The sequence below is a fragment of the Chiloscyllium plagiosum genome, unplaced genomic scaffold (assembly GCF_037043375.1).
Source record: "Chiloscyllium plagiosum isolate Xiang-an unplaced genomic scaffold, Cpla_swu_hap1 HiC_scaffold_8, whole genome shotgun sequence".
Taxonomy (NCBI): domain Eukaryota; kingdom Metazoa; phylum Chordata; class Chondrichthyes; order Orectolobiformes; family Hemiscylliidae; genus Chiloscyllium; species Chiloscyllium plagiosum.
This window is the reverse complement of record NW_028270146.1, coordinates 13,793,135-13,805,331: the sequence shown is the minus strand read 5'-3', so window position 1 is coordinate 13,805,331 and position 12,197 is coordinate 13,793,135. Positions and strand designations below refer to the sequence as shown.

General features: G+C 49.9%; 1 protein-coding gene across 1 annotated transcript in view; it reads left to right on the top strand.

The window, feature by feature from the left end:
* Positions 1-11,746: 11,746 nt before the first annotated feature.
* LOC122553359 (26S proteasome regulatory subunit 4) overlaps positions 11,747-12,197 on the top strand; it is a 26,405-nt gene continuing 25,954 nt past the window's right edge. The window contains exon 1 of the mRNA XM_087989594.1: positions 11,747-11,823. Coding sequence (XP_087845720.1) covers positions 11,821-11,823 — 3 coding nt within the window. The 5' untranslated portion in view covers positions 11,747-11,820. The remainder of the gene's footprint in view (positions 11,824-12,197) is intronic.

The following is a 12,197-nucleotide window of genomic DNA, read 5'->3' as shown; positions in this document are numbered from 1 at the left end:
CACCCCCTCTCTCTGGAGCTGGTGCTGTGGTTAGATTTGCACAATGTTATTTAGTCTCTGCCTCCCCCTCTCTCTCTGTGGGGCTGGTGCTGTGGATAGATTTGCACAATGTTATTTAGTCTCTGCCTCACTCTCTCTCTGTGGGGCTGGTGCTGTGGACAGATTTGCACAATGTTATTTAGTCTCTGCCTCCCTCTCTCTCTGTGGGGCTGGTGCTGTGGATAGATTTGCACAATGTTATTTAGTCTCTGCCTCCCTCTCTCACTCTGGCGCTGGTGCTGTGGTTAGATTTGCACAATGTTATTTAGTCTCTGCCTCACTCTCTCTCTGTGGGGCTGGTGTTGTGGATAGATTTGCACAATGTTATTTAGTCTCTGCCTCCCTCTCTCTCTGTGGGGCTGGTGCTGTGGATAGATTTGCACAATGTTATTTAGTCTCTGCCTCCCTCCCTCTCTCTCTGGGGCTGGTGCTGTGGATAGATTTGCACAATGTTATTTAGTCTCTGCTTCCCTCTCTCACTGTGGCGTTGGTGCTGTGGTTAGATTTGCACAATGTTATTTAGTCTCTGCCTCCCTCTCTCTCTGTGGGGCTGGTGCTGTGGATAGATTTGCACAATGTTATTTAGTCTCTGCCTCACTCTCCCTGTGGGGCTGGTGCTGTGGATAGATGTGCACAATGTTATTTAGTCTCTGCCTCCCTCTCTCTCTGTGGGGCTGGTGCTGTGGATAGATGTGCACAATGTTGTTTAGTCTCTGCCTCCCTCTCTCTCTGGGGCTGGTGCTGTGGATAGATGTGCACAATGTTATTTAGTCACTGCCTCCCTCTCTCTCTGGGGCTGGTGCTGTGGATAGATGTGCACAATGTTATTTAGTCTCTGCCTCCCTCTCTCTCTCTGTGGGGCTGGTGCTGTGGATAGATTTGCACAATGTTATTTAGTCTCTGCCTCCCTCTCTCTCTGGGGCTGGTGCTGTGGATAGATGTGCACAATGTTATTTAGTCTCTGCCTCCCTCTCTCCTGTGGGGCTGGTGCTGTGGATAGAAGTGCACAATGTTATTTAGTCTCTGCCTCCCTCTCTCTCTGGGGCTGGTGCTGTGGATAGAAGTGCATAATGTTATTTAGTCTCTGCCTCCCTCTCTCTCTTTGGGGCTGGTGCTGTGGATAGATTTGCACAATGTTATTTAGTCTCTGCCTCCCTCTCTCTTGTGGGGCTGGTGCTGTGGATAGATGTGCACAATGTTGTTTAGTCTCTGCCTCCCTCTCTCTCTGGGGCTGGTGCTGTGGATAGATGTGCACAATGTTATTTAGTCTCTGCCTCGCTCTCTCTCTCTGTGGGGCTGGTGCTGTGGATAGATTTGCACAATGTTATTTACTCTCTGCCTCCCTCTCTCTGTGGGGCTGGTGCTGTGGATTGATGTGCACAATGTTATTTAGTCTCTGCCTCCCTCTATCTCTCTGTGGGGCTGGTGCTGTGGATAGATTTGCACAATGTTATTTAGTCTCTGCCTCCCTCTCTCTCTCTGTGGGGCTGGTGCTTTGGATAGATTTACACAATGTTATTTAGTCTCTGCCTCCCCCTCTCTCTGGAGCTGGTGCTGTGGTTTGATTTGCACAATGTTATTTACTCTCTGCCTCCCCCTCTCACTCGGTGGGGCTGGTGCTGTGGATAGATTTGCACAAAGTTATTTAGTCTCTCTCTCTGTGGGGCTGGTGCTGTGGATAGATTTGCACAATGTTATTTAGTCTCTGCCTCCCTCTCTCTCACTGGGGATGGTGCTGTGGATAGATTTGCACAATGTTATTTAGTCTCTGCCTCCCTCTCTCTCTCTGTGGGGCTGGTGCTGTGGATAGATTTGCAAATGTTATTTAGTCTCTGCCTCCCTCTCTCTCTGGGGCTGGTGCTGTGGACAGATGTGCACAATGTTATTTAGTCTCTGCCTCCCTCTCTCTCTCTGTGGGGCTGGTGCTGTGGATAGATTTGCACAATGTTATTTAGTCTCTGCCTCCCTCTCTCTCTCTGTGGGGCTGGTGCTTTGGATAGATTTGCACAATGTTATTTAGTCTCTGCCTCCCCCTCTCTCTGGAGCTGGTGCTGTGGTTAGATTTGCACAATGTTATTTAGTCTCTGCCTCCCCCCCTCTCTCTGTGGGGCTGGTGCTGTGGATAGATTTGCACAAAGTTATTTAGTCTCTCTCTCTGTCTCTCTCTCTGTGGGGCTGGTGCTGTGGATAGATTTGCACAATGTAATTTAGACTCTGCCCCCCTCTCTCTCTGTGGGGCTGGTGCTGTGGATTGATTTGCACAATGTTATTTAGTCTCTGCCTCCCTCTCTCTCACTGGGGATGGTGTTGTGGATAGATTTGCACAATGTTATTTAGCCTCTGCCTCCCTCTCTCTCTCTGTGGGGCTGGTGTTGTGGATAGATTTGCACAATGTTATTTAGTCTCTGCCTCCCTCTCTCTCTCTGTGGGGCTGGTGCTGTGGATAGATGTGCACAATGTTATTTAGTCTCTGCCTCACTCTCTTTGTGGGGCTGGTGCTGTGGATAGATGTGCACAATATTATTTAGTCTCTGCCTCACTCTCTCTGTGGGGCTGGTGCTGTGGATAGATTTGCACAATGTTATTTAATCTCTGCCTCCCTCTCTCTCTCTGTGGGGCTGGTGCTGTGGATAGATTTGCACAATGTTATTTAGTCTCTGCCTCCCCCTCTCTCTGGAGCTGGTGCTGTGGTTAGATTTGCACAATGTTATTTAGTCTCTGCCTCACTCTCTCTCTTTGGGGCTGGTGCTGTGGACAGATTTGCACAATGTTATTTAGTCTCTGCCTCCCTCTCTCTCTGTGGGGCTGGTGCTGTGGATAGATTTGCACAATGTTATTTAGTCTCTGCCTCCCTCTCTCACTCTGGCGCTGGTGCTGTGGTTAGATTTGCACAATGTTATTTACTCTCTGCCTCCCTCTCTCTGTGGGGCTGGTGCTGTGGATTGATGTGCACAATATTATTTAGTCTCTGCCTCCCTCTCTCTCTCTGTGGGGCTGGTGCTGTGGATAGATGTGCACAATGTTATTTAGTCTCTGCCTCCCTCTCTCTCTGTGGGGCTGGTGCTGTGGTTTGATTTGCACAATGTTATTTACTCTCTGCCTCCCCCTCTCACTCTGTGGGGCTGGTGCTGTGGATAGATTTGCACAAAGTTATTTAGTCTCTCTCTCTGTGGGGCTGGTGCTGTGGATAGATTTGCACAATGCAATTTAGACTTTGCCCCCCTCTCTCTCTGTGGGGCTGGTGCTGTGGATAGATTTGCACAATGTTATTTAGTCTCTGCCTTCGTCTCTCTCACTGGGGATGGTGCTGTGGATAGATTTGCACAATGTTATTTAGTCTCTGCCTCCCTCTCTCTCACTGGGGATGGTGCTGTGGATAGATTTGCAAATGTTATTTAGTCTCTGCCTCCCTCTCTCTCTGGGGCTGGTGCTGTGGATAGATGTGCACAATGTTATTTAGTCTCTGCCTCCCTCTCTCTCTCTGTGGGGCTGGTGCTGTGGATAGATTTGCACAATGTTATTTAGTCTCTGCCTCCCTCTCTCTCTCTGTGGGGCTGGTGCTTTGGATAGATTTGCACAATGTTATTTAGTCTCTGCCTCCCCCTCTCTCTGGAGCTGGTGCTGTGGTTAGATTTGCACAATGTTATTTAGTCTCTGCCTCCCCCCCTCTCTCTGTGGGGCTGGTGCTGTGGATAGATTTGCACAAAGTTATTTAGTCTCTCTCTCTGTCTCTCTCTCTGTGGGGCTGGTGCTGTGGATAGATTTGCACAATGTAATTTAGACTCTGCCCCCCTCTCTCTCTGTGGGGCTGGTGCTGTGGATTGATTTGCACAATGTTATTTAGTCTCTGCCTCCCTCTCTCTCTCTGTGGGGCTGGTGCTGTGGATAGATGTGCACAATATTATTTAGTCTCTGCCTCACTCTCTCTGTGGGGCTGGTGCTGTGGATAGATTTGCACAATGTTATTTAGTCTCTGCCTCCCTCTCTCTCTCTGTGGGGCTGGTGCTGTGGATAGATTTGCACAATGTTATTTAGTCTCTGCCTCCCCCTCTCTCTGGAGCTGGTGCTGTGGTTAGATTTGCACAATGTTATTTAGTCTCTGCCTCCTCCTCTCTCTCTGTGGGGCTGGTGCTGTGGATAGATTTGCACAATGTTATTTAGTCTCTGCCTCCCTCCCTCTCTCTCTGGGGCTGGTGCTGTGGATAGATTTGCACAATGTTATTTAGTCTCTGCCTCCCTCCCTCTCTCTCTGGGGCTGTTGCTGTGGATAGATGTGCACAATGTTATTTAGTCTCTGCTTCCCTCTCTCACTCTGGCGCTGGTGCTGTGGTTAGATTTGCACAATGTTATTTAGTCTCTGCCTCCCTCTCTCTCTGTGGGGCTGGTGCTGTGGATAGATGTGCACAATGTTGTTTAGTCTCTGCCTCCCTCTCTCTCTGGGGCTGGTGCTGTGGATAGATGTGCACAATGTTATTTAGTCTCTGCCTCGCTCTCTCTCTCTGTGGGGCTGGTGCTGTGGATAGATTTGCACAATGTTATTTACTCTCTGCCTCCCTCTCTCTGTGGGGCTGGTGCTGTGGATTGATGTGCACAATGTTATTTCGTCTCTGCCTCCCTCTATCTCTCTGTGGGGCTGGTGATGTGGATAGATTTGCACAATGTTATTTACTCTCTGCCTCCCTCTCTCTGTGGGGCTGGTGCTGTGGATTGATGTGCACAATGTTATTTAGTCTCTGCCTCCCTCTATCTTTCTGTGGGGCTGGTGCTGTGGTTAGATTTGCACAATGTTATTTACTCTCTGCCTCCCTCTCTCTCTGTGGGGCTGGTGCTGTGGATAGATTTGCACAAAGTTATTTAGTCTCTCTCTCTGTCTCTCTCTCTGTGGGGCTGGTGCTGTGGATAGATTTGCACAATGCAATTTAGACTCTGCCCCCCTCTCTCTCTGTGGGGCTGGTGCTGTGGATAGATTTGCACAATGTTATTTGGTCTCTGCCTCCCTCTCTCTCTCTGTGGCGCTGGTGCTGTGGATAGATTTGCAAATGTTATTTAGTCTCTGCCTCCCTCTCTCTCTGGGGCTGGTGCTGTGGATAGATGTGCACAATGTTATTTAGTCTCTGCCTCCCTCTCTCTCTCTGTGGGGCTGGTGCTGTGGATAGATTTGCACAATGTTATTTCGTCTCTGCCTCCCTCTCTCTCTCTGTGGGGCTGGTGCTGTGGATAGATGTGCACAATGTTATTTAGTCTCTGCCTCACTCTCTCTGTGGGGCTGGTGCTGTGGTTAGATGTGCACAATGTTATTTAGTCTCTTCCTCACTCTCTCTGTGGGGCTGGTGCTGTGGATAGATTTGCACAATGTTATTTAGTCTCTTCCTCACTCTCTCTGTGGGGCTGGTGCTGTGGATAGATTTGCACAATGTTATTTAGTCTCTGCCTCCTCCTCTCTCTCTGTGGGGCTGGTGCTGTGGATAGATTTGCACAATGTTATTTAGTCTCTGCCTCCCTCTCTCTCTGTGGGGCTGGTGCTGTGGATAGATTTGCACAATGTTATTTAGTCTCTGCCTCCCTCCCTCTCTCTCTGGGGCTGTTGCTGTGGATAGATGTGCACAATGTTATTTAGTCTCTGCTTCCCTCTCTCACTCTGGCGCTGGTGCTGTGGTTAGATTTGCACAATGTTATTTAGTCTCTGCCTCCCTCTCTCTCTGTGGGGCTGGTGCTGTGGATAGATTTGCACAATGTTATTTAGTCTCTGCCTCCCTCTCTCTCTGTGGCGTTGGTGCTGTGGTTAGATTTACACAATGTTATTTAGTCTCTGCTTCCCTCTCTCTCTCTGGCGCTGGTGCTGTGGTTAGATTTGCACAATGTTATTTAATCTCTGCCTCCCTCTCTCTCTGTGGGGCTGGTGCTGTGGATAGATGTGCACAATGTTATTTAGTCACTGCCTCACTCTCTCTATGGGGCTGGTGCTGTGGTTAGATTTGCACAATGTTATTTAATCTCTGCCTCCCTCTCTCTCTCTGTGGGGCTGGTGCTGTGGATAGATTTGCACAATGTTATTTAGTCTCTGCCTCCCTCTCTCTCTGGGGCTGGTGCTGTGGATAGATGTGCACAATGTTATTTAGTCTCTGCCTCCCTCTCTCTCTGTGGGCCTGGTGCTGTGGACAGATTTGCACAATGTTATTTAGTCTCTGCCTCCCTCTCTCTCTTTGGGGCTGGTGCTGTGGATAGATGTGCACAATGTTATTTAGTCTCTGCCTCCCTCTCTCTCTGTGGGGCTGGTGCTGTGGATAGATGTGCACAATGTTGTTTAGTCTCTGCCTCCCTCTCTCTCTGGGGCTGGTGCTGTGGATAGATGTGCACAATGTTATTTAGTCTCTGCCTCGCTCTCTCTCTCTGTGGGGCTGGTGCTGTGGATAGATTTGCACAATGTTATTTACTCTCTGCCTCCCTCTCTCTGTGGGGCTGGTGCTGTGGATTGATGTGCACAATGTTATTTCGTCTCTGCCTCCCTCTATCTCTCTGTGGGGCTGGTGCTGTGGATAGATTTGCACAATGTTATTTAGTCTCTGCCTCCCCCTCTCTCTGGAGCTGGTGCTGTGGTTAGATTTGCACAATGTTATTTACTCTCTGCCTCCCTCTCTCTCTGTGGGGCTGGTGCTGTGGATAGATTTGCACAAAGTTATTTAGTCTCTCTCTCTGTCTCTCTCTCTGTGGGGCTGGTGCTGTGGATAGATTTGCACAATGCAATTTAGACTCTGCCCCCCTCTCTCTCTGTGGGGCTGGTGCTGTGGATAGATTTGCACAATGTTATTTAGTCTCTGCCTCCCTCTCTCTCTCTGTGGCGCTGGTGCTGTGGATAGATTTGCAAATGTTATTTAGTCTCTGCCTCCCTCTCTCTCTCTGTGGGGCTGGTGCTGTGGATAGATGTGCACAATGTTATTTAGTCTCTGCCTCCCTCTCTCTCTCTGTGGGGCTGGTGCTGTGGATAGATTTGCACAATGTTATTTCGTCTCTGCCTCCCTCTCTCTCTCTGTGGGGCTGGTGCTGTGGATAGATGTGCACAATGTTATTTAGTCTCTGCCTCACTCTCTCTCTCTGTGGGGCTGGTGCTGTGGTTAGATGTGCACAATGTTATTTAGTCTCTTCCTCACTCTCTCTGTGGGGCTGGTGCTGTGGATAGATTTGCACAATGTTATTTCGTCTCTTCCTCACTCTCTCTGTGGGGCTGGTGCTGTGGATAGATTTGCACAATGTTATTTATTCTCTGCCTCCCTCTCTCTCTGTGGGGCTGGTGCTGTGGATAGATTTGCACAATGTTATTTAGTCTCTGCCTCCCCCTCTCTCTGGAGCTGGTGCTGTGGATAGATTTGCACAATGTTATTTAGTCTCTGCCTCCCTCTCTCTCTGGGGCTGGTGCTGTGGATAGATGTGCACAATGTTATTTAGTCTCTGCCTCCCTCTCTCTCTGTGGGGCTGGTGCTGTGGATAGATTTGCACAATGTTATTTAGTCTCTGCCTCCCTCTCTCTCTGTGGGGCTGGTGCTGTAGATAGATGTGCACAATGTTGTTTAGTCTCTGCCTCCCTCTCTCTCTGGGGCTGGTGCTGTGGATAGATTTGCACAATGTTATTTAGTCTCTGCTTCCCTCTCTCACTGTGGCGTTGGTGCTGTGGTTAGATTTGCACAATGTTATTTAGTCTCTGCCTCCCTCCCTCTCTCTGTGGGGCTGGTGCTGTGGATAGATTTGCACAATGTTATTTAGTCTCTCTCTCTCTGTGGGGTTGGTGCTGTGGATAGATTTGCAAAATGTTATTTAGTCTCTCTCTCCCTCTCTCAGTGGGGCTGGTGCTGTGGATAGATTTGCACAATGTTATTTAGTCTCTCTCTCTCTGTGTGGGGCTGCTGCTGTGGATAGATTTGCACAATGTTATTTAGTCTCTGCCTCCCTCCCTCTCTCTCTGGGGCTGTTGCTGTGGATAGATGTGCACAATGTTATTTAGTCTCTGCTTCCCTCTCTCACTCTGGCGCTGGTGCTGTGGTTAGATTTGCACAATGTTATTTAGTCTCTGCCTCCCTCTCTCTCTGTGGGGCTGGTGCTGTGGATAGATGTGCACAATGTTGTTTAGTCTCTGCCTCCCTCTCTCTCTGGGGCTGGTGCTGTGGATAGATGTGCACAATGTTATTTAGTCTCTGCCTCGCTCTCTCTCTCTGTGGGGCTGGTGCTGTGGATAGATTTGCACAATGTTATTTACTCTCTGCCTCCCTCTCTCTGTGGGGCTGGTGCTGTGGATTGATGTGCACAATGTTATTTCGTCTCTGCCTCCCTCTATCTCTCTGTGGGGCTGGTGATGTGGATAGATTTGCACAATGTTATTTACTCTCTGCCTCCCTCTCTCTGTGGGGCTGGTGCTGTGGATTGATGTGCACAATGTTATTTAGTCTCTGCCTCCCTCTATCTTTCTGTGGGGCTGGTGCTGTGGTTAGATTTGCACAATGTTATTTACTCTCTGCCTCCCTCTCTCTCTGTGGGGCTGGTGCTGTGGATAGATTTGCACAAAGTTATTTAGTCTCTCTCTCTGTCTCTCTCTCTGTGGGGCTGGTGCTGTGGATAGATTTGCACAATGCAATTTAGACTCTGCCCCCCTCTCTCTCTGTGGGGCTGGTGCTGTGGATAGATTTGCACAATGTTATTTGGTCTCTGCCTCCCTCTCTCTCTCTGTGGCGCTGGTGCTGTGGATAGATTTGCAAATGTTATTTAGTCTCTGCCTCCCTCTCTCTCTGGGGCTGGTGCTGTGGATAGATGTGCACAATGTTATTTAGTCTCTGCCTCCCTCTCTCTCTCTGTGGGGCTGGTGCTGTGGATAGATTTGCACAATGTTATTTCGTCTCTGCCTCCCTCTCTCTCTCTGTGGGGCTGGTGCTGTGGATAGATGTGCACAATGTTATTTAGTCTCTGCCTCACTCTCTCTGTGGGGCTGGTGCTGTGGTTAGATGTGCACAATGTTATTTAGTCTCTTCCTCACTCTCTCTGTGGGGCTGGTGCTGTGGATAGATTTGCACAATGTTATTTAGTCTCTTCCTCACTCTCTCTGTGGGGCTGGTGCTGTGGATAGATTTGCACAATGTTATTTAGTCTCTGCCTCCTCCTCTCTCTCTGTGGGGCTGGTGCTGTGGATAGATTTGCACAATGTTATTTAGTCTCTGCCTCCCTCTCTCTCTGTGGGGCTGGTGCTGTGGATAGATTTGCACAATGTTATTTAGTCTCTGCCTCCCTCCCTCTCTCTCTGGGGCTGTTGCTGTGGATAGATGTGCACAATGTTATTTAGTCTCTGCTTCCCTCTCTCACTCTGGCGCTGGTGCTGTGGTTAGATTTGCACAATGTTATTTAGTCTCTGCCTCCCTCTCTCTCTGTGGGGCTGGTGCTGTGGATAGATTTGCACAATGTTATTTAGTCTCTGCCTCCCTCTCTCTCTGTGGCGTTGGTGCTGTGGTTAGATTTACACAATGTTATTTAGTCTCTGCTTCCCTCTCTCTCTCTGGCGCTGGTGCTGTGGTTAGATTTGCACAATGTTATTTAATCTCTGCCTCCCTCTCTCTCTGTGGGGCTGGTGCTGTGGATAGATGTGCACAATGTTATTTAGTCACTGCCTCACTCTCTCTATGGGGCTGGTGCTGTGGTTAGATTTGCACAATGTTATTTAATCTCTGCCTCCCTCTCTCTCTCTGTGGGGCTGGTGCTGTGGATAGATTTGCACAATGTTATTTAGTCTCTGCCTCCCTCTCTCTCTGGGGCTGGTGCTGTGGATAGATGTGCACAATGTTATTTAGTCTCTGCCTCCCTCTCTCTCTGTGGGCCTGGTGCTGTGGACAGATTTGCACAATGTTATTTAGTCTCTGCCTCCCTCTCTCTCTTTGGGGCTGGTGCTGTGGATAGATGTGCACAATGTTATTTAGTCTCTGCCTCCCTCTCTCTCTGTGGGGCTGGTGCTGTGGATAGATGTGCACAATGTTGTTTAGTCTCTGCCTCCCTCTCTCTCTGGGGCTGGTGCTGTGGATAGATGTGCACAATGTTATTTAGTCTCTGCCTCGCTCTCTCTCTCTGTGGGGCTGGTGCTGTGGATAGATTTGCACAATGTTATTTACTCTCTGCCTCCCTCTCTCTGTGGGGCTGGTGCTGTGGATTGATGTGCACAATGTTATTTCGTCTCTGCCTCCCTCTATCTCTCTGTGGGGCTGGTGCTGTGGATAGATTTGCACAATGTTATTTAGTCTCTGCCTCCCCCTCTCTCTGGAGCTGGTGCTGTGGTTAGATTTGCACAATGTTATTTACTCTCTGCCTCCCTCTCTCTCTGTGGGGCTGGTGCTGTGGATAGATTTGCACAAAGTTATTTAGTCTCTCTCTCTGTCTCTCTCTCTGTGGGGCTGGTGCTGTGGATAGATTTGCACAATGCAATTTAGACTCTGCCCCCCTCTCTCTCTGTGGGGCTGGTGCTGTGGATAGATTTGCACAATGTTATTTAGTCTCTGCCTCCCTCTCTCTCTCTGTGGCGCTGGTGCTGTGGATAGATTTGCAAATGTTATTTAGTCTCTGCCTCCCTCTCTCTCTCTGTGGGGCTGGTGCTGTGGATAGATGTGCACAATGTTATTTAGTCTCTGCCTCCCTCTCTCTCTCTGTGGGGCTGGTGCTGTGGATAGATTTGCACAATGTTATTTCGTCTCTGCCTCCCTCTCTCTCTCTGTGGGGCTGGTGCTGTGGATAGATGTGCACAATGTTATTTAGTCTCTGCCTCACTCTCTCTCTCTGTGGGGCTGGTGCTGTGGTTAGATGTGCACAATGTTATTTAGTCTCTTCCTCACTCTCTCTGTGGGGCTGGTGCTGTGGATAGATTTGCACAATGTTATTTCGTCTCTTCCTCACTCTCTCTGTGGGGCTGGTGCTGTGGATAGATTTGCACAATGTTATTTATTCTCTGCCTCCCTCTCTCTCTGTGGGGCTGGTGCTGTGGATAGATTTGCACAATGTTATTTAGTCTCTGCCTCCCCCTCTCTCTGGAGCTGGTGCTGTGGATAGATTTGCACAATGTTATTTAGTCTCTGCCTCCCTCTCTCTCTGGGGCTGGTGCTGTGGATAGATGTGCACAATGTTATTTAGTCTCTGCCTCCCTCTCTCTCTGTGGGGCTGGTGCTGTGGATAGATTTGCACAATGTTATTTAGTCTCTGCCTCCCTCTCTCTCTGTGGGGCTGGTGCTGTAGATAGATGTGCACAATGTTGTTTAGTCTCTGCCTCCCTCTCTCTCTGGGGCTGGTGCTGTGGATAGATTTGCACAATGTTATTTAGTCTCTGCTTCCCTCTCTCACTGTGGCGTTGGTGCTGTGGTTAGATTTGCACAATGTTATTTAGTCTCTGCCTCCCTCCCTCTCTCTGTGGGGCTGGTGCTGTGGATAGATTTGCACAATGTTATTTAGTCTCTCTCTCTCTGTGGGGTTGGTGCTGTGGATAGATTTGCAAAATGTTATTTAGTCTCTCTCTCCCTCTCTCAGTGGGGCTGGTGCTGTGGATAGATTTGCACAATGTTATTTAGTCTCTCTCTCTCTGTGTGGGGCTGCTGCTGTGGATAGATTTGCACAATGTTATTTAGTCTCTCTCTCCCTCTCTCTGTCTGTGGGGCTGGGAGCTGCAGGTTTCGGGTTCCTGGGAGGCAGCAACGCGTTCCCGCGGCTCGGCCACCGTCCGAGCGCCGCCGCCTGACGTCATTAGAGAGCGACGCCGCCGCGGAGAGGAAAATGGTGAGAGCGAGAGAGGAGAGGAATAAAGAAATAAACCGGGAAGGAGAGAGGGAGGAGGGAGAGGGAGAGGAGGGAGAGGGAAAGGAGTGGAGGAGGGAGGAGAGAGGGTCAGGAGATCGCGCGGGGAGACGGACACGGAGCCTGTGACCCGGGACCGGGCTCAGTGACTGATCCTGTCAAGTCATCGCCCCCTGAGGGAGGGAGTGAGGGAGTGGGTGGGGGGGGGGTGAGGGGGGGGGGGGGAGTGGGGGGGGGGAGTGAGGGAGTGGGGGGGAAGTGAGGGAGTGGGGGGGGGTGGAGGGAGTGGGGGGAGAGTGAGGGAGTGTGGGGGGGAGAGTGGGGGGAATGAGGGAGTGGGGGGGGAGAGTGGGGGG